The sequence below is a fragment of the Branchiostoma lanceolatum genome, chromosome 3 (genome assembly GCF_035083965.1).
Source record: "Branchiostoma lanceolatum isolate klBraLanc5 chromosome 3, klBraLanc5.hap2, whole genome shotgun sequence".
NCBI lineage: Eukaryota > Metazoa > Chordata > Leptocardii > Amphioxiformes > Branchiostomatidae > Branchiostoma > Branchiostoma lanceolatum.
Genome location: NC_089724.1, coordinates 27880935 through 27901152, shown reverse-complemented (window position 1 = coordinate 27901152; position 20218 = coordinate 27880935). Strand labels below are relative to the sequence as shown.

The 20218-nt window shown below is 42.9% G+C and overlaps 2 protein-coding genes across 2 annotated transcripts; both read left to right on the top strand.

Annotated features, from left to right (window-relative positions):
- Positions 1-6072: 6072 nt before the first annotated feature.
- Positions 6073-11501, top strand: LOC136429513 (polycystin-1-like protein 2). The gene is made up of 7 exons (XM_066419344.1): positions 6073-6077; positions 6805-6924; positions 7374-7547; positions 8438-8564; positions 10134-10412; positions 10921-11007; positions 11496-11501. The coding sequence occupies exons 1-7, from the start codon at positions 6073-6075 to the stop codon at positions 11499-11501; spliced, it is 798 nt and encodes a 265-aa protein (XP_066275441.1).
- Positions 11502-13512: 2011 nt separating this feature from the next.
- On the top strand, positions 13513-19951 carry LOC136429511 (polycystin-2-like protein 1). Its single transcript, XM_066419343.1, has 7 exons — positions 13513-13950; positions 14790-14904; positions 16736-16988; positions 17672-17855; positions 18322-18606; positions 19054-19195; positions 19605-19951. The coding sequence occupies exons 1-7, from the start codon at positions 13513-13515 to the stop codon at positions 19949-19951; spliced, it is 1764 nt and encodes a 587-aa protein (XP_066275440.1).
- The last annotated feature ends 267 nt before the right edge of the window (positions 19952-20218 follow it).

Here is a 20218-nt window from a genome sequence, read left to right as displayed (position 1 = left end):
ATGTACCGGCCCGCACCCCGAGCGTCCCCGGGCCTACCCTCCCGCTGGCCCCGACAACCTACCCCGCCCCACTCTTCGCTAGCACACAAGCTCCGCTAGCCGCGGTCTCACTAAATACCGAAAACAACCGAAAACAACCGAAAACAACCGAAAACAACCGAAAACAATCGAAAACAACCGAAAACAACCGAAAACAACAAAATCACTAAATACCGAAAACAACCGAAAACAACAAAATCATCAGAAAACAACCGAAAACAACCGAAAACAACTAGAAAACAACCGAAAACGACTCGGAAATAACTTGGAAACACCGAAAACAACTCGAAAACATCACGAAAACAACTCGAAAACAGCCAATTTTAGCAGACGCACTTATTATGAGCTTGAGTTTGCTGTGTTCTTAATGCTGTTCGCGATGTTAAAAGATACCCGAGGTGCTAGATTATATATATATATATATACGTAGATAGAGTTTTCATCTCAAGTTTAGGATTAATGTCATGCAGCATAAAAAGGATAATACCTTCTTGGCAAATGTAATCAGAAATATCAACACCCATAACCACTTGTGGTAGGTGCCATATTTTCCAGAATGTCAAGTTAATATGGCAGCATACAGATCATATCATGAAACATCTGTAATCATCATAGGGGGTGCATTGGCTCTCTACTGACAATTTACATAATGCCCCCTCGTAAAACCCTACCCTACAAACTACAGGGACCGACCATGTGTACCCAAGATTGGTACATGAAATAAATTAGAAATTACCAGAAGCGAAGTTTATCAGTATGACCCTGGCCCTGGGAAAAAAGGAAAGTGGCACTTATTAATAAGGCAAATCATGTCCTTACTTGCATAATTGGTATGCACCAATTTTCCACCTGCTATAGATTACATGTACGTCACTTAGTATTAAACTAACTGCATGCTGAATATCAAAGACATCTGTTGATCAGTGATCCTCCTTTACAGTGTTTAACAAAAATGCTCCTGTATAGTTCCAAAGTGAGCTTGTAACTTAAGGGACACACCTAGATTATATCAACTACATCACTTCAACGTTACATCTGCCAGCATTTTGAAGGGATTTCAAAGGGTATCTTTTAACATCGCGAACAGCATTAAGAACACAGCAAACTCAAGCTCAAAATAAGTGCGTCTGCTAAAATGTGTTGTTATCGAGTTGTTTTAGGTATTTAGTGATTTTGTTGTTTTCGGTTGTTTTCGGTTGTTTTCGGTTGTTTTCGGTTGTTTTCGGTTGTTTTCGGTATTTAGTGAGACCCGCTAGCCGTGCATCCTCCGCTAGCCGTACGGCTAGCAGAGAGTGGGGCGGGGTAGGTTGTCGGGGCCAGCGGGAGGGTAGGCCCGGGGACGCTCGGGGCGCGGGCCGGTTCATATGCTCTGGATTCCAGGGTAAGTGCCTCGCTTCCAACTGTTCTGTGTAATTCCCTATGGATTTACATGTTGACTTGAACCTTTACAGATTCTGGTGATGCACAAGAACCCGTACAGTTGGAACATGACGTCACGTCAACTCTCCACACCTGTTATGGACATCTTTTTCATAGCCGACGAAGATGAGGATCTCGTCATGGAAAATCTTGAAGACTACATCACTTTAAAGCTGCTAAACAACGACCACAACACCAGCTCCGAAAACGCAGATGTACAAAGCCATCACTTCCCAGGACCCGGGGAGATGCTGTACTACAAGGTTAAGAGAAACTCCGACGACGAAGCCGTGATTCTACGGTTAACGAATGTTTCAGAAAACGTCGACTATGAGATATTTGCCAAGAAAGGTCAGCGACCAAACGAGACGAATTATGCCTACAAGGCGATTGAAACGCCCCGATATGGTTCTGTGAGATTTGTTGTACCAGCCGAAGCTCTGGACGGTCCCGGCACTTATCTCATTGGGGTCAGAGAAGTAATACATGATGGAGTATCAACTCTACGTATACGCCGAAAGAAACGAGGCTGTGGAAATTCAAAGGGCAAAGGAGTGCCAAATTGTAGAAATCCAAGGGAATCGTCATCCTCATCTTCATCGGAAGACAGCTCACAAGAAAATGCAGGCTTATCGGCACAAAGCTCGCAAGAAAATTCAGGTTTGTCGGTAGAAAACTCATCAGGATATTCTGGCTTACCGATAGGAAGCTCAACGGAGCAGCCTGGATCTACCATAACAATCTCGCCAGGACCGTCCGACTCCCCGCAGCAAAGGTCAACAGGATCGTCCGGTTCTCCGGAGCAAAGCTCAACAGGACCGTCCGGCTCTCCGGAGCAAAGCTCGCCAGGACCACTCGGCTCTCCGGAGCAAAGCTCACCAGGCCTTTCGGGCTCTCCGGGGCAAAGCTCACCAGGACCGTCCGGCTCACCGGTAGAAAGCTCACCAGGGAAGCCAGGTTCAACAACAGCTACAATCACAAGACAAGGACAGCCAGGCACTACGGAAGAAGCTCCTATCTCTAATATCTACAATACTAGTAGTTTTACTAGAGAGCCCCAAAGTACAAGAACAAAACCGAGCAACAAAACCACACATGAAGTGCATACAACTGAACAAACTCGCCTTCGGAGATCCTTGGTTCCAGTTACAAGCACAGAGGGTATCACCGCAACATTACATGGTACCACACACCCTCAGACGTATCCTGTCTCGAGTGAAAACTTAACATCGTCTGAAATCCGAGTAGAATTTTTCGCTGGGGCATGTCTGTTTTGGGATGAAATTGCCGAGGCCTGGAGTTCACGCGGCTGCCACGTAAGTTTTGAAAAGTTTGATTGTCCACGTGTAGCATGTTCAGATTGGATTCCATGACTTTGGTACCCGTCATTTTAGTATATCATAGACCATTTTGATTTGATTGTATGGACGACATTTGCGCGCACATCAATTTCCCTGCGGTAAAAGAGTTTACGTCTGTACTATTAATCGTAAAAAGCAGGCGCAATATGAGAAAACACATGCTGTAAATTGCGAAAGAAATATGTAGCAAAACGGATACAAATGTCGTACAGTTCCAAAGTCGAAGAAGAAGTTTTGAGATGATAAAAATGAAGAATTTATATTTCGTGTGTTTAGTTTTGTTAATCCTTTCCGTCCACGTAGATTTCATAACGGAAGCAATTTTTTTTATTTCCACGCTCGCATCAGTTTTGGGGTCTAATGCTAACCAACATGGCCTTATATGTCTTAGATGTAACGTACAGTGATGGCCAGTCATAAAGGGCTATCTCACGTTAGTGTTGGCTGTATATGCTCGGCTGCACATGGTCCAATCTAAATACTAAAAGCGGTTACTTCTGCGATATCAGCAGCATAGGGTAGATTAGAAGGTGATAGACGATCCTTTCAGGTATTTTCATTTGTATCTCCATGAAAAATATAGTTTTGGGTGTGTCTGTCTGTCCGTCTGTCCGTTTGTGTTTCCGGACTACTGTAGTCAGCATCACTCAAGAACCTCTTAATGGATTACAATGATATTTGGAATGTGGGCAGGTGTTGTGAAGCCAAAATTCAAGATCGATTTTGAGCCCCCTGGTATGTGACCTTGGTACTGCAGCAAAACTTCCGTTTTTGTATCTTTTGACTTTGACGTGCTATGGTCTTGATTTTTGGGTGGCAGATAGCATGTTGTAAATTGCATGTTATTAGGTGGCTGCTTGCATGACAATTCAGTTACTCTGTCACTTAGGTCGGTGCAAAGACTACCACTGAACAGGTAGAATGCCTCTGCAACCATCTGACTGCTTTTGGAGGTAATTTTGTTGTCGCGCCGAACTCCATCAACTTTGATACGGTTTTTGCAAAGTTCGGACAGCTGGACGAGAACCCGGTCGTGTTTTCGTTCGTCATTTCTACTCTTGTTGTCTACTTTGTACTGCTGGTCTGGGCCAGAAGAAAAGACAAAACAGACATAAGAAACGTAAGTTGCTTTGATTCCCTTCCTTTCGAAAAATTGAAAAGTATCTTGTTATCTTGAAATCTATGTAATGATCAATTTGTTCATAACACTTGCAAAGACTGTCCTCTTTAAAAGCTGGTGCTCCGGTGGCAGTAATCTATACAGAAGCTTCCAAACTGAAGTTACGCTGCTATTGAATCTTGTAAACAAAAAATTGTGCAGACGCTTTTTGTCGCAGATTTAAATTGTACCATGTACCGTAATGTACTTGCTAATGAAAATTGTAATGTATTTTTTATGAATAAAGTTTGAAAAAGTATCTTAATATACGTACATGGGCCTATGTGCATTGAATATATATCATGAGTTTACCTTTATAATCATATGCAAAGATTTGTCTACATTTAGAAAGTCTTGGATCGGTGATATTTGACAACGTGCATATACATGTATTTTCGATGAAACAGGACATCGACGTCTTTGCCATGCAAAACTAGGGGGCCCTTTGAGCAGACATTTAGCCTAGCAGATACCGTTACTGTAAATTACGATTTCAACGGTGATCTGTGGTGCGGAAAACAATGAAACGATTTGAAGCCGACCAACTCTCGGATGGTATTGTTGGGTTAGCCTGTATTCCGTAGCAGTTCCTAGAATACGCCAAAAATAGTTACTGAAGAAACTGGATAAGATTTTGATCACTAACGTGAGATTGGTCTTATCCAGCTGCTTGAGTAACTATTTGTGGCGTATCTTACTACCTGGATGTCTAATCTTCATCAAAGTTCCTAGAATAGTTACTTGTTCCACTTGTCACAATTATTGTTAACTTGCACTGCCTGATGATGATGATGGTGATGATGGTGATGATGATACATTGTTTCACGTTGCAAGTAGATTTGGGCAAGGACTTTCAAAAATATAACTCAGTTATTGTTCTGACATGATTTATTATTTGTTGTGTAAGTGGACAGTTTCGCCCGTCGAAGGTAACCGACCAGGCGACACCTGCGGGTACCTTGTAAATATCACCACCGGACAGCGACTTGGCGCGGGTACGGGATCAAACGTCGGCATCATCATATACGCCACTGATAGCGACACCGGAGCACGCAGACTCAGGGATCCAGACAAGAAAGTAAGAACTGATTCGAACTTTGGTCTTCTGTTTGTTTGCAGGTTGATTTAAAGCACATATATGGTTCTATATCAATGACATGCCACTTATAAGGTACCCTACGCGCTCAGTGCGCATGTTCTGTGTGATGTATTGTGGTCTAAGGTGAAAGCTGAAGGCCTCTAACTTGTAAACAGTCCTTTGTCTAGGCTGCTGGTCACATGGATATTCGCTTTCGACGTTTCGCCTCTTTCGGGATCTTAACCCCTGACCTTAAACCCCTATTTCACTGGACTTGTTGGCAACCTTGTCGCGACCCAGCGATTTGACAAAGCGTTCAACGAATTTCCTCGACAAAAAACGAACCTTTTCATGCTTTATGTGCTTTGTTGTCTTGTTGTCTTTTTCATTCATACTTGTACGTTTTGTATGATATTTCCGTTATAAAGTCCAGGGTAATACGAATCCAATTTAGGACGCAGCGAGGCCGCCAACGTGCCGTTACCCTTGGAGACCGGACACCGTATATCGGCTAAACGGCTAGTGGAGCTTTGGTTTACCACGGAGAGTGGGGCGGGGTCGGTTTCCGGGGGCAGCGGGAGGGTGGGCCGTGAAAGCTTGGGCGCGCGTGCGGTGCTTGGTGACGCGCCGATATACGGTGTCTGGTCTCCGAGGGTAACGTGCCGTGGGTTCAGCTAATTAGATAGCCCTCTTTATAACGACGTTTTCTCTCTACAGGTGTTCTGCAGAGGCCATATTAACAGCTTCCTCCTCACGACACCGCGACCCTTGGGAAGCCTGACCCACCTGCACATCTGGCACGACAACTCCGGGAAGGGGTCAAACGCCGGGTGGTTTCTGGACAATGTCGTTGTCAAAGATTTGCAAGAAAACAAGACGTATGTCACTCACGATTGATTTTGCTATATCAAACATTGTATTATCATGTATACCGTATATTCATGTTCCCATTACCATGTATACCATAGAATATATAAAAGAATTTGAACTTCTCAATCGTCGCCAAGGGTAATAGCATGTGGTTTGGATATTCGTTATTTGAGCTACATTTTGTGTGTGTCTGTGCGTGTGTGCGTATGCATATATGTTAGTGTGATGTCTGTTTAGCAAACCATAAGCACGTTACGTTGTAAGCGACATTCAAAACTAATTCATTTTCTTCAAAACAGATTTCTTTTCACGACAGCAAAGTTGTCTTCTTCAACTGAAAGTCATAATCAGCATTTAAAACCGACAATTTCTTTTCTTACGCCAAAAAGCAGTTACTCAAGCAACTGTATATTGTTTTTGGAAACGGTCAGACGTTTTAAGTAACACTGAGCGAGATTTTGAACAGCAGGTTTTTGACAACAACTATGAATTAATATGCATATAAAATGAAGTCACGATTCAAGATAGTCCAATAAGAAAATTAGAAGAAGTCTAAGTCCGATCATCATCATCTGGTCATGACAAGTTTACGAATATGAAAACAAATTAGACGAAGTCAAGACAAGGATGTCTAACCTTTATAGACATGTGACTTCGGTTGGGGAAGGTCGTATTGAGGTCACCTGCTGGCGCCGAATGGCAGCCGCACAGACCCTTGCGACAGTTCCACAAAGTGCAAGTGTGGAGCAAATATGTATCTGTTCTGTATTATATGATTGTAAACCGTGCAGCAATTCAGCACTGGCTGCCATTGCACGGGTAATTTCTGACCAATAAACCAATACAAAGTTGTTGTTTTTTCTTTCCCAAAACCCCAGGTGCTATTTCCAATGTAACCAGTGGCTGGCGGTTGATCAGGACGACGGTCGGGTGGCCCGGGTTCTGCCGGTCGACGGATGGGAGCAGATTACCAACTTCCAAAACCTGTTCACCAAGAGGTGTGTTGAACAAGCATCATATTTGCCTGTTCCTCTAAAGGAAGTTAGAGGACAATGGAAAGTAAAATTTAGATTTCTGGTGCTATTTCAAAACCAAATTTGCTTCATGGTAAATCAAAATAGTCTCTTGTACTCGGTGTACACTGGCTTGCAAACTGGATTATCTTAGCGACAATAACCATTTCTGGGATAATCCGAGTCCCAGTTTACTTTCGGATCATGGGGTCATATATTGCCATCTATAATGATAATCACCAGCATCGTTGTACTTATATTTGCTTTGTTATCATACTCTATTCAGCTGCCAAACTAAGTTCTGGATGACTTAGAATCAGCCTATATTTGACGCCGGCATGTAGGTCATCTTTGAACTGTGCTTTAAGATGTGCCTAACTGTTGAGAAGTCACTTTTACATTGAGAAATGACTGCGTGTAACTTGTACTTTCAGCGCCGTCAGACAGCTGTTTGACGGCCACCTGTGGTTCTCGGTGGCGTGGCGTCCGAACAGGAGTAACTTCAGCCGCGTCCAGCGCCTGTCCTGCTGCCTCACCCTGCTGTTCTGCACCATGGTCACCAACGCCATGTTCTACCGGGCAGACACCGCCGTCAAGGACCCTGGAAGGTATGTACCTCTCAAATATGCTTTGTTCCCAACTGCGCCTGTGCCCGTCGTGGTTGTAGTCCCGGCCGGGCCCCGAAGCCACACATTTGTCCCGGTGGACTGCCGGGTATGGGGAAGTGATATCTTCCGGTGCTCGCACGATTAGCTCACGGTGTATATTTGTTACCGGGTGCCGCGTTGAATTTAAGTCTGAGTTAAAATGATTCGGGGTCCTGGCCGGGCCCCGAAATAGCCCGTGAATTAACCGGCGGGGCCCCTCTTTTTCAATTGGCACCGAAATATTACTCCTTATCTTCGATTTCTTACAGTTTTATATCAGTAACTATGTGTTGACAGTAAAATGTATGTATTTTCCAAAAGGGTATTGTGACTTACTTGTCAGTGAATATCCTTTAGAAGAAACCCATAAAAGCATGCAATGATGCAATTTGCCGATTTGATTAGTTAGAAAGCAGTAAAATAGAAAAAAATTAACGCATTAATCTGTCGCTGAAGTTTAGACATCCAGGTAGTAAGAGACACAGTACAAAAGTTACTCAAACAACTGGATAATTTTATACTTAAACAATCCGTCTACAGTAATTGGTTGAGTAGCTATTTTGTTGTGTTAATATATCAAATTAAGTTTCAAATGGATTCATGTTGAGACACAGTGCTTAATGTTTTACTCTTGATGTACATTTGACGTCACGTATAGACAGTGAATGGCTAGCTGATAGTTGTCGTCCTACTCGTATATGCCTTAGCCTGGAGTCCAGCCTTCTTAGCTTTAGTCCGCTCCCAACGTCCGCTCGGGAGCGGAATGAAGCTTAAAGAAGGCTGGACTCCAGGCTAATATGCTTTGCTCTCGATTTACATCTGACTGAGAGTTGTCGTCCTGTATTCAACAGGTTTACCATCGGGCCGCTGAAACTGTCCGTGTACGAGTTGTACGTCAGCGTGGTGTCCAGCGTGATCACACTGCCAGTCACCCTAGCAGTGGTGGAGCTGTTCAGACGCAGCAAGCCCAAACCGAAGGTACATTGTACGCACGTTGGTCCTCAGTCCAACGGCCGATTTCCGTGTCTTTAATTAACCCTCAAACACCCGAGTCGGGTCATTTTTGACCCCAGGCGTGGATTTTGACGTGCTATTTGAACATGTTTAATCTGAAAAAAATTCCTTCCGTGACTTTGTCAGTAGACATTTTTTCTAACCTCTCATAATTTTCTAGGGATATGGGCACAATACTGTTGACGTTATATAAGAAAGTCTATGTTGAGTCCGCTGGGGTCATTTTTGACCCCAGCAAAAAATAATGTGCGGTTTTTGAGACCTGCCCCCTGTAACTCCTGAACTACTTATCGTATGACCACCAAATTTTCAGAGGATGATGTACATGTGAATTGGTATTACCATAACAAATTTTATGTCATAATGACGTAATATGACGTCATTATGACGTAATTTTATGGGATTCTTTCCGTCATCTTGGATTTTGACTGATGACGTCATCAAATCAGCATAAAATATCAATGTTGAATCATAATTGTTACATTGGATTACATAAGATGATAACAATGTAATAAAATACATTTGGTTTTCCAACAAAGCCTCGAAACGTGATTGTTTGAACTGAAATTACCAGGTTTAGTCAATTATGCCTGTCAAAAACCCGTTGCAATGGCAACACGAAAAACGATGAACTTACTTTATCACTTTGAATTTTTTGTTATATTGAAATTTTACGAAAAGCCACCAAGTTTGATGGCTCTCGCGTAAGCCGTTTATTAGTTATGCAACATGAAATTTGGCGTGGGCCTTAAAAATCTCCTCTCGGTCTAGATAGAAATAGTTCAAGACGTGGCCCTTCTGATCTTTTTGCATAAATTATGATAATGAACGAGAATTACATATATCTAAAGATGTCAAAACATTCCTCTTACATTGATGAAGCAATGTATGGATAACAATCAGTGAAAAAAAGTGAAACGGGAGGTTTTACTGAAGAAAACATTGTGGGGTCATTTTTGACCCCGCTCAGTCATTTTAGTCGCAAAAATAGGTTCGGGTGTTTGAGGGTTAACGGTCGTTGCCATTTGGGAAGGTCGCTGCCATTTGGAACGGTCGCTGCCAATTGAAACGGTCGTGGCTATTTGAAACGGTCGTTACCATTGAAAACAGTCGTTGCCATTGGAAATGAGCATGCCATATCGCAGGACGGTACACTTTAAGTGAATTAGCACGCTCCTACCATACCATGATGCTGCGCGGCCTTGAGGATCAAGTATTTTCCTCGGGTTTGAATCCGAGCTGGTTCATTTTTTTTTCACTATTCATGTTACTGTTTTTCACATCGTACATTTGTAATGGAAAAGTTTTTTTCATACTCTTTTGCCCCCGAAGTTACGATACGCTCGGATGTGTTATTATTTTGTGGTTTGGTGTTTTCGTTTTACTTTGTTAACCTATGTAGGCACTGCCTGGCCTTGGTGATTAGATAGCAAAGCGCCATGTGCCCCCATTATATGATACGCCAGGTATCTGATACAACCTATATACTGTAAGCTTAAAACGCAAACTAAGCTTCTAACCGACTTTCCTTAGGTGTCCAGAGGGAACTCGGACAGCCAGGTCAAGGTCATTCACTGGAAGATCGATGGATCTCAGAAGCAACAGTACAAGCCACCACAGCAACCACCCGCCAAGGGCCTGCCGTACTTCTGCGTTTACATCGCCTGGGGCCTGGTGTTCCTGGCCGTGACCACCTCTGGCTTCTTCACCATCCTGTACGGACTGGAGTGGGGACGGGAGAAGTCCCTGGACTGGCTCTCCTCCATTCTACTGGGAATGTTTGAGTCCGTGCTCTTCGTACAGCCCATCAAGGTATGTCGTTGTTGTTACCATCGCCAAGAAGTACTCTAAATGTTGACCCTAGGTCAAAAATTTCAGAGAGTGCTCCACGAATTCCACAGATAAAAACTGGATTTTTTTCGCTTTGTGTGGTTCGTTGTCCTTTCAGGCTTCCTTGCATATTTCATGATACATGTATTCTATTTATAAAATCAAGGGTCTAGTGGAATGGGGGCCTTAGGCCTCATATGTATTAATTAACTTTAAATTTTGGGCGACCTGGCGACTTTTCCTGGCACTGCAGCAGAACGTCCGGTCTTGATATCTTTGCAACATGTTGTGACCAAGAATGGAAGGATCGCTAACCCTTATCTAGCTATCATAGTCCTGAGCAACATCAACAAGGAAGGGTTTAGTAACAAATCAGCTTTTCAACGTGACTACAAGTATACACATTAGTAATTACCATTTTGTCCTTGCACAATTTTAATCAAATGATTTTATTAACCACAGATCTTGGTCTTGGCATTTCTGGTGTCAGCCATATTCAAACGACCTGAAAACGACAGCAGCGTCCCGGATCTATCCACAGTTCCTTCAGTGCACCCATCCAATGAAGACGCCGATGGTATGTCAATCTATCTTATATCATGTACATAACAAGCCAACGGATCTTCATAGCAAGTTCTTAACTCATAGCTGTTGTGACACTGTTAGGCAAGGTCTATTTATGTTCAAAGATGCAGTAATTATATAAACTAAAGTAACCTTCTAAACTTCAAAGTTGCTAATGAAATACGGTGGGCGATTTTGACCGGATCTACACTTGCGTGTTCTGCGTCGACTCCAACTTAGGGGGGAGGTACTATTTAGTGCAGTTTTTGCTGAAATATGCAAATGCGGAGACGGTCTTTATGAATAGAAAAACGTAAAAATGTGGTAGTTTTTTCACACCCCCCCCCCTTGTACATACCCTCTGAAGTTTGTATAACTGCCATGTACTAAACTAGCTTATTGGTATGCTAGCAAACATACTTAATGCCCTAAAGTATTAGGAATTGGAGGTCAGAAGTCATTACAGTGAATATCTGAACCCCAAATCTATTCTCCACACAGATATAGACTATTCCCAATGCAAAAATGAACTATTCATATTACAACATGTGCAAACCTTAAGGGGTATGTACAGGGAGGTTAGAGTCCAATGATTTCCCAAATTTTCTGATTTCTGTGCTTAGATAGACCATCTCCATATTTTGAAATGCGTATCCTACACAGTTGATATTCAATACCCCACCTTTATTTCAAGACTACTCATAAACGAGTGTGTAAATCGGGCCGTCTATCAAGAATGATAGAAGATGACCAGAAATATGTTTTTCCATCTAATTTGATGAAAGGTACGTCCAATCAATATGCTATCTACCTAGTGTCCTTACAGTCAGTTTTACCCTTACAATTCTGCAGTTGGCGAGGAACCCCATGCAGTAACACCTCCAGAGCCACCCACTGAAGACGAGCTCCGCCGGGCACGGTTGAAACGAGAAAGGGACGAACGCATGAGCAAGGCGCAGAAGGAGATTCTTGTGTACACCTTGTTCCTACTGGCGCTGACCGTGGTCTCCAATGACGTCACGGATACGCATGCGTACCACCTGGTACAGTCCATCAACAAGGCGTTCGTAGAGAGCTCGGTGTTCGCACTCACAGACGTAAGTATTGTACATTGATCATCACAACAGCTTACTCTTGATCTAAAGCCCATGTCCCAAATGGCAGACCATTTACAGACCATGCTGGTTGGGAGTTAGCCGTGAACACGGCCATATGCGGTTGGGAGTTGGTCGGCGACGATGCCTGCTAGTCGTTAAAAGTCAACTGCGCAAGCCGACTATAAAATTAAAGTCAAAAAGACAACTTGAAGACACTTTCTGCTTAAATGCTATCAGAGAACTGGACCTAGTCTAGGGTGGATTCCAGGCTACTCAGTCCCATCACCGCGCCGACCTTGGTTGGGGGGTGGTCTGGAGCAAAGTCTTGAATGTGCGTGTGCGGGCTTTGAGTACTAGAGACATAGCCTGTGTCAATATAGCAGACTGGGCCCGGTAAAACACACCTAAGCCGCCCCGTAGAGACTGGTGAACAGGCTACATCAGGTGTATCATGCACGCAAAATTGATTTCATTACCGATAAAGAGCATTTTAGGTAAAATTCCTAGTCACGCCTCTTTCTTATAATTAACAACGAAATAGATTACATTTAGCGACAGAACAGAAAAAAAACACCAAAAAAACAATGATAGTAGCCTCTACCAAGCCCTGCGGATGGTCGTAATATAGTAGAAATTGGCCAAATATAGTGAATAGTATGCTAAGGGAGGAGTTGGCTACGAAGAGAGGGTCCAATATGCCATCCACGGTTACAAACTGTAACTTCTATAGCGGACTAACTTCTCTGGCATGGTATCTGTCTATTTGCGCAATTTCTATGACTTTTCCAGCCCCATGTGAAACCTCTATGTTAATTTACTCATGTTTTTCGTACGTGGCCTTGCCAATGTCAAAATGAGGTCTACAACTAGTAATCAGCTTTAAACCTCTTCTCTTTGGACCCGCGGCACACTGACGGCGTCGCTGCGGCCGATCGAATTGACAAAGCACTCAACGAATTTCATTGACATAAAACGAATGTATTTAAGCTCTGTGGGTTTTGTTGTCTTTTTGGTCATACTTGTACGTTTTTTATTATATTCCCATTACAAAGGTGACAAGCGTGACACAATTCCAGTATAGGTTGCAGCGCTAGCGAGACGCGGTGGGTCCAATGAGAGTTTCAGAATGACTAAATGTCCACTTTTCTTTGTTATTTCTTAATGCACAGGTGGATACAGATGAGGCCTTCTACAGATGGGTTAACGTTACTCTAGTTCCAAACCTGTACCGCGACACTTGGTACAATAGCGAAGAAACTCTGTCGTGGCGGAAGCGAAAGTTTCTCCTCGACTTACAGAATTTCCGTATCGGGCCCGCTCGCCTTCGTCAAACCCGGAAGGCGAAGTCGGGACAAGTAAGCATCGAGGAACTAGCGGAGAAAGCTGGCGAAATCGACAACATTTTGGCAGAGGTTTCAGAGATGTTCTCGGGCGTAAGCGAGATTAACTTGGATAGCAAGGAGCTATGGTCTGACTCGGACTTGGCTCTTCCAGTCGCGAAGTCGTACGATCCGTCTTCTGTAGTCCTTGGCGCTAATCTTGAGTCGGCGAAACGTGTCGTCAGAGCGCTGGAGGCGAACCAATGGGTTAAAGAAACGACACACGTCATCACCGCAGACTTCTCTACCTACAACCCCGGCGTAAATCTGTTCGCGACGACGGAGATCGACATCGAGTTCTTGGAAACGGGAGGTCTTGGTGTTGAGAGTAAGACGAGCACGTTTCGACTGTACAACTACAAGGGAAGCGCGGTAGTTTTCATCGTCATCTGCCAGCTTGTCTCCGTGGCGTTCATGATATATTTCCTCGTGGTGGAAATTATGGAGATGAAGAGAGAAGGGCTGCTGTACTTCTTTGAGGTAAGAATCATATTTCTTTTAAATCCTTGTCCTGATGGCGTTTTATACACAACCTATTTCATTTATTTAAATTCTTAATCAGGTCATTGGCCTTTGACTTTTTGCTGAGCTGCTGTAGCATAGTTACCTCCGAATTTGGTACGTTTTGCTGCGGTGTGACGTGTTCAGTTGAGAAATACGCCTCACCCGTACATAGATAAAGAGCCTTGACGTACGTAGGGCAATCACAAAACTCAGAATTGGCTGTCATGAATTAAGTCTAGAAACGGTATGATTTCAAAAACTTCCTATCGACCAGAGGGTTTGCCTATTTTGTCCAGAGGCAACTGAAGACGAATATCACTTTTTGATTGTATGTCCCAAATATTTTGATGTACGTAATTCACTATACTCAATGTTATCGTAGGATTTACCAGGATTTATCTCAATAGACTTAATAGAAATGAATATCAAATTTAAGTACATAATGACACGTGACAACCCCTGTGTGGTATACATTGGAAAATATATTAAAGAATGTCTAGACGTTAGAAACTCCTCCAATGATTGTAAAAACTACTACACCATATTTTATTAGATAGATTGACTAGCCTAATAGAATGTTATCTATGTACCAGTGAAGGCAATACTTTGTACCTTGTACAATTGTTGTGCAATAAAGTTTTCATTTTTATAACCCAAATGCACAACCTATATGTATATGGGCGCATCAGGAAAAGTCAAGTATCAATCCATTCATCTTGCTCCTGCAAATGCAACGAAGCAGCAGTTGACGTATATTTTTTCGACGCCATTGAAACAACTCTGCAATGATGAAGTATTTTCTGCTCCCCTCAAAGGTGTGGAACTACATAGAGCTGACCATCATCGCTCTAGGGATCGCCACAATCGCCGTGTATTCTGTCAGGAAGGTGAGGGCGGACAGCATTCTAAGGCAGTACCAGCTGGCACCCAGTAAGTTGTTCTGATGTCATTAACCCTATCTAGACCGGGCTTTTTTGAGACTTCCTGGACGGGGGGGGGGGGCTCTTTCGACCCCCCCTCCCATCATAACTTCCGAGCGGTATGCCCTATCATCACCAAATTTGCAGGGAGTGATGTTCACGTGAAGTTTTATGATTCCTGTAATTTTGGTGACGTTATGACGTAATATGACGTAATTATGACGTCATTGATGTCATTTTATTGGCTAAATACGGAATTCCCATAATATCTAAGCGCATTAGACAAAATAGTGCGCATTATTGATTTAAAGGTATGCCAAGACATTTGACGTCAGTGGTGACAAACTTGACGTCAAAATAACGTCGAACGATGACGTCATGTGTTGTTAGCGACCCCCTGGGATCCGCCATCTTGGATCGGCCATTTTGAAATTTTTAAAAATACTTTTTTCCAATTTATGACCCAAAATAACAGTCAAAATAGACAAAAAACATTAATCTGAATGTTTCTGGTTAAGAAAATTCCAGGTTGTGACGAATTTAAAGGCGAAAAAGCCTGTTTATACCGAAAATATTGTTTTTGTCCGCCATCTTGGATTTTGAGCGATGACGTCATCAAATTAGCATAATTTATTAATATTGAATCATGATAGTTACATTAAAATACATATAATGTTATATATGTAGGAAACTAGTGTGGTTGAGCAAGAAAACATTGGAAACAACTATGTTTAAATCGAAATTAGTGAAATTTGCATAAAATGCCTCTTCAGAAACCCGTTGCCATGGCAACACGAAAAATGATAAACTTATACTTTTACCATAATATTGTTGCCAACTAAATTTTAGGAAAAGTCACCAAGTTTGGTTGTCCTACCATACGTCGTTTGGCAGTTATACGATGTCAAAGTTGGCGCGGGCACTTTTAGCCCCCCCCCCCGGTCCAGATAGGGTTAAGCTTTTCTTTTTAGTTTCGTAGGTCTATATGCAGAAAATAGTGATATACATGAACACGACTCAACAGGGTCCTCATGTGACTTCCTGCATGTGTAAATTTAGTAATATTGTTACTTTGTATGGAAACAATTTTGCATAGATGTCGCGTTTTTAATCACATTGTATTTGTCCGTTAATCTGTTTTCAATGTTTTAATAATGTTTTCAATATTTTTTATTCAACAAGGATCTCGCGGGCAACATCACCCGAATTTTGTTCTTATTACAGAGAATATTCATATAGACCACATTAAAATAATGACTTGTTACACTCCACATAATATAATTAATTAAACGCATTTAGGAAACCATTGCACAATTAAAATAGATTCATTATTATCAAGTGCATGTACAGGCAAAGTACTGGGGTGCTAGTGTCACAGGGGTGCTAGTGTCACTAAAATGAAAGCAGATCTACAGTGGAAGTCACATGAAGACAGAAGAAAAATATCCAGGCTTTGCATGATGTACAAAATGACTAATAAACTTGTGGATGTACCGACTGATAATTATCTAATACCAGCCCAGAAAAGGACAAGAAATAGTCATGCCTTTAAGTACCAGAGTTATAAACCAAGGATTGATGTGTTCAAAAATTCGTTTTTCCCGAGAACCATAGTAGAATGGAACTCGTTGTCACCAGATGCTGTAGGAACACCTTCACTAAATAGCTTCAAAGAACGATTGCAGTCAGATGAGGAAAAGTTAGGTGTGACAGGCCGTTAAGTGTAATATAACCAGCTGCTGCCGCGCCGCGTGCCTGCGAAGCTGGTGTGTTACGCCGAAGGGCGGTTATACCGGCTATACAGATACAGATACTGATGGTTGTACTGATTAATTGCCTAGGAGACTACGTGGATTTTGAGCCAGTGCTAATCCTCGACAACATGCTAGTGGGCGTTCTGTCGGCTCTCGTGTTCGTGGCCACACTGCGCATGCTCCGTCTGGTTCGGCACAACAAGCAGGTGGCCCTGGCCAGCCGAGCGATCGCAAGAGCGGCCAAAGGGATCATGTCCTTCTCTGTTCAGCTGTTCATCGCCTTCTACGCGTTTGCCATTCCTTCTACCCTGCTGTTTGGGCTGGTATCAGAGTCTTACAGGTATGTTTGGGAGGTACAGGTAACAGTGAAATAAGATGTGTGCAATGTTATGGTATCAGCTGCAGTAGAGCTTGTAGATATTGTAGAATAACGTTTTTGCAACCTTGCACATTGCTGAGGATTCTCTGTTACTATGGGAACTAGTCATGTGACTGGACGTGCGGCACGTTAGCGACCTCGCCACGACCGAGCGATTTGACAGAGCACTCAACGATTTTATCGATAAAAAAAAACACATTCTTATGCTTTGTGTATTTTGTTGTCTTTTTAGTCATACTTGTGTATTTTGCACGATATTTCCCATTACAAAGTCAGGCGTAGCATGTTTTAGGACGCAGCGAATTCGCCAACGTGTCGCGGGTCCAGTGAGATAGGCGCTTTAGTGGCTGATTAGGTATCGAATAAAAATACTTTTTGACATAACCAAGTAATTAATTCACACCGAAGTTTCGGTGACCATCTGTCACCTTCCTCGTGGCAATTCTGACTGGTTCACATTCCACTGCAGCACAGGTGTCGCTGCTTATGTAGATGCGTTCCCAAACTCAAAGTATTTACATATGTACACTGTTACAACGAACGGCATCCACGATGCGGTCCCAAACGTACAGACGTGTAACACATACACAACTATCAATATTATGTACCGTATGGAAACAATAAAGGTTCTGCCCTTTATTCAGGAACATCATGATAGCATCACTGCGGATGCTGACCCTGTCCTTCGGATTCATGGACTTCAGCGACATGCAGTTCGAGGGGACGCGAGGGATCCTGGGCCGGATCTTCCTGGCGCTGTTCCTGGTGACGATGTTCCTGGTCCTGATCAACCTGTTCTTGGCTATTCTGGCAGATGCGCTTACGGAGGTATGGCTGATTACATGTTCGCGTAGCAAAACCTTTGTTGGATCCGTTGGCATGTGGGGTGGCCGCCATCTTGAATTGTGACGTCACTGGGTCGCCATACCATTTTATTGAAACGGGTGTTTTTCGGGGTCGCTAGCGTTCTCTCTATTTTTAGCAAATTTGCACACAACTATCACACATTCAGCTCAAATAAAGATTCATCGACAGAAACCTACTCAGTAGATTCAACTTAGTTGTCAATAGACTATATAAACACTACAACATATCTTTCAAATGTTGTCAAAATCTATCGCGTATTCTGGTACTCTATAATCCTACCACAGCTTCTATTATAACTATTTGGTCTTACATTGAGGAAAGGCGTATGATTATTTGGCTTGAAGCATAATTGTGACAAGAAAGGTTAAGTGTGTAAAATTGTGATTGATACATTTCTTTTCCTCCTTAAATTTTGACCCTACTTTAGGCAAAGCAAGAGGTCCATGATGACGACGACCTGGTCCTCTATCTTTTGGAGAAGATTAGGAGGACCCTTGGCCTGACCAATCAAAACGACGAGGAAGAACCTAGAAAATCAGGGGGTGAGAAGATTAAAACCGTAGGAGCCCAAGGACGCGGCGAAGAAGCTAGCGAAGATTGCAAGGAAGACACAGTCAGTGTCACCAAAGATGAACCAGAAACAAAGGACGTAACCTCGTCGGTGTTGGAAGCGAAGACACACAACACTGTGCCGCAGACTCGAGAATTCAAGGTACTTCGTTAGGCTTAGTGTTGTATTTTGGTATGCGACTCTGAAAAGTACTCATCAAGGTGTTCGCAAGTATTTGCTAACTGGTACTTGTTTATCCCTTTGCCTAGAATAGTGTCAAATGAAAATGTTATGCACGCATATCTTTCTCACTAACCTCCAAAACCATGCAGTCTTTGGTGGTACTACAGTCTGTAAATGCAGAAATGTTCGCGGTGTTTTTATGTTTGAGGTTTTCGCGGTAAGCTCTTCGCCGCGAACCACCGCGATTATTTCAGTTTGTGTTTCTGTAGCGCTACTATTGTTTCAAACGCGAAGTTAAAACCACCGCAAACGCCCCACTCTCTCCCTACCGCGAAATTAAAACCACGCGAGCTGAGATACATTTACAGTATACGTTCTTTTGAGTGACAGACAGTCTTTTATAGTTTCCGTATTTTTATTGATTAGGACCAGCCCATTTCTGAGTCCTGGGACGCCCTGGGTGACAGGCTGGATTCGTTGTCCATGTACATCGACGACATGGTGTTAACCCTTTGGGTCTTCGTCACACGGGCGCAGGAGTTCCTGCAGGACGTTCAGGAGCAAAATGGTTGGTCTTTAATCATGTAGAGACAATAGTGTTGTTGACGTTGTCATTTTGTTATTTTATATTCCTAACATCTACTACCCACTAGCTATAGAGGCTACGACCGCGCTGTGACCAACGATTTGACAGGTCATGCAACGGATTTCATAGACAAAGAACGATTTTGTTTACGCTTTTTGAAATTTTTGAAATCATATACTTTATCATCTTCCATGATATTCCTATTATGAAATCAATGTTCACAAATATCCGATTTTGGTCACTGTACCGTCGGTCAGCGGTTTCTGTGTAGTGGAAAGGGAGTCTAATCAATAAAGGGGCGTGTTGGTATAAAGGGAAACACAGTGTGTAGATCATGATCATAGACGTCGACTTCTGTTTTCAGCAATTTTTTTTCTCTTCCCTATTACAGAAGTAACCCCACCAGTGTCTCCCCGCGATGAGCTCGTTACCTCTGCCGATGAAGATCACGGTGCATCGGCGGGTGCATCGCACGTTGATGACCGCCGGAGGTCGTCATCATCCCTGAGTTCAGCAAGCCGCAGGAGGTCCTCATCGTTGTCATCATGTCTGAGTTCAGGAAGCCGCAGGACCAGCGTGTCACTATCTAGAGTCATTCCTGACATAAGGGGAGATTCTGGGTTTGCCACTCTGAATGTCCCCATGTCTGGATTAAGCGATAACGATGATGATGATTATATGGATGCTTTGAAGTCCAGTCGTGGTTCTGGGTACGATCTGGGCGAGGATTGGACCTAAGGCTTTATAGCATGAGATCAATGCAGGAACATAATAACGATTCTTAGTCTGAGTTATGTCCCTGTACTTAACCATATCAGCTTCTAGTCGCGTCAATGTTATCTAATGTAACTTGCTGCTGCTAAAATAGTTATTTGTTGTTGACGAACGGTTCAAAGAGCTTTAAGTGTTTTGTTGTTTATTCAGGTGGCCATGTCATATAATGCTATTCTCACGAATATATATGGAATATTTCATACTATAAAATACAGATAAGTTTCAGTAAGA

Excerpts from the sequence above, each read along its gene's own strand:
- LOC136429513 (XM_066419344.1), top strand. Across the intron at positions 6,925-7,373 it reads CAAAACCTGTTCACCAAGAG|CGCCGTCAGACAGCTGTTTG; the intron begins GTGTGTTGAACA and ends TTGTACTTTCAG. Across the intron at positions 7,548-8,437 it reads GCCGTCAAGGACCCTGGAAG|GTTTACCATCGGGCCGCTGA; the intron begins GTATGTACCTCT and ends TGTATTCAACAG.
- LOC136429511 (XM_066419343.1), top strand. The coding sequence starts at position 13,513 with ATGTTCTCGGGCGTAAGCGAGATTAACTTGGATAGCAAGGAGCTATGG. Across the intron at positions 14,905-16,735 it reads GCAGTACCAGCTGGCACCCA|GAGACTACGTGGATTTTGAG; the intron begins GTAAGTTGTTCT and ends TTAATTGCCTAG. Across the intron at positions 16,989-17,671 it reads CTGGTATCAGAGTCTTACAG|GAACATCATGATAGCATCAC; the intron begins GTATGTTTGGGA and ends CCCTTTATTCAG.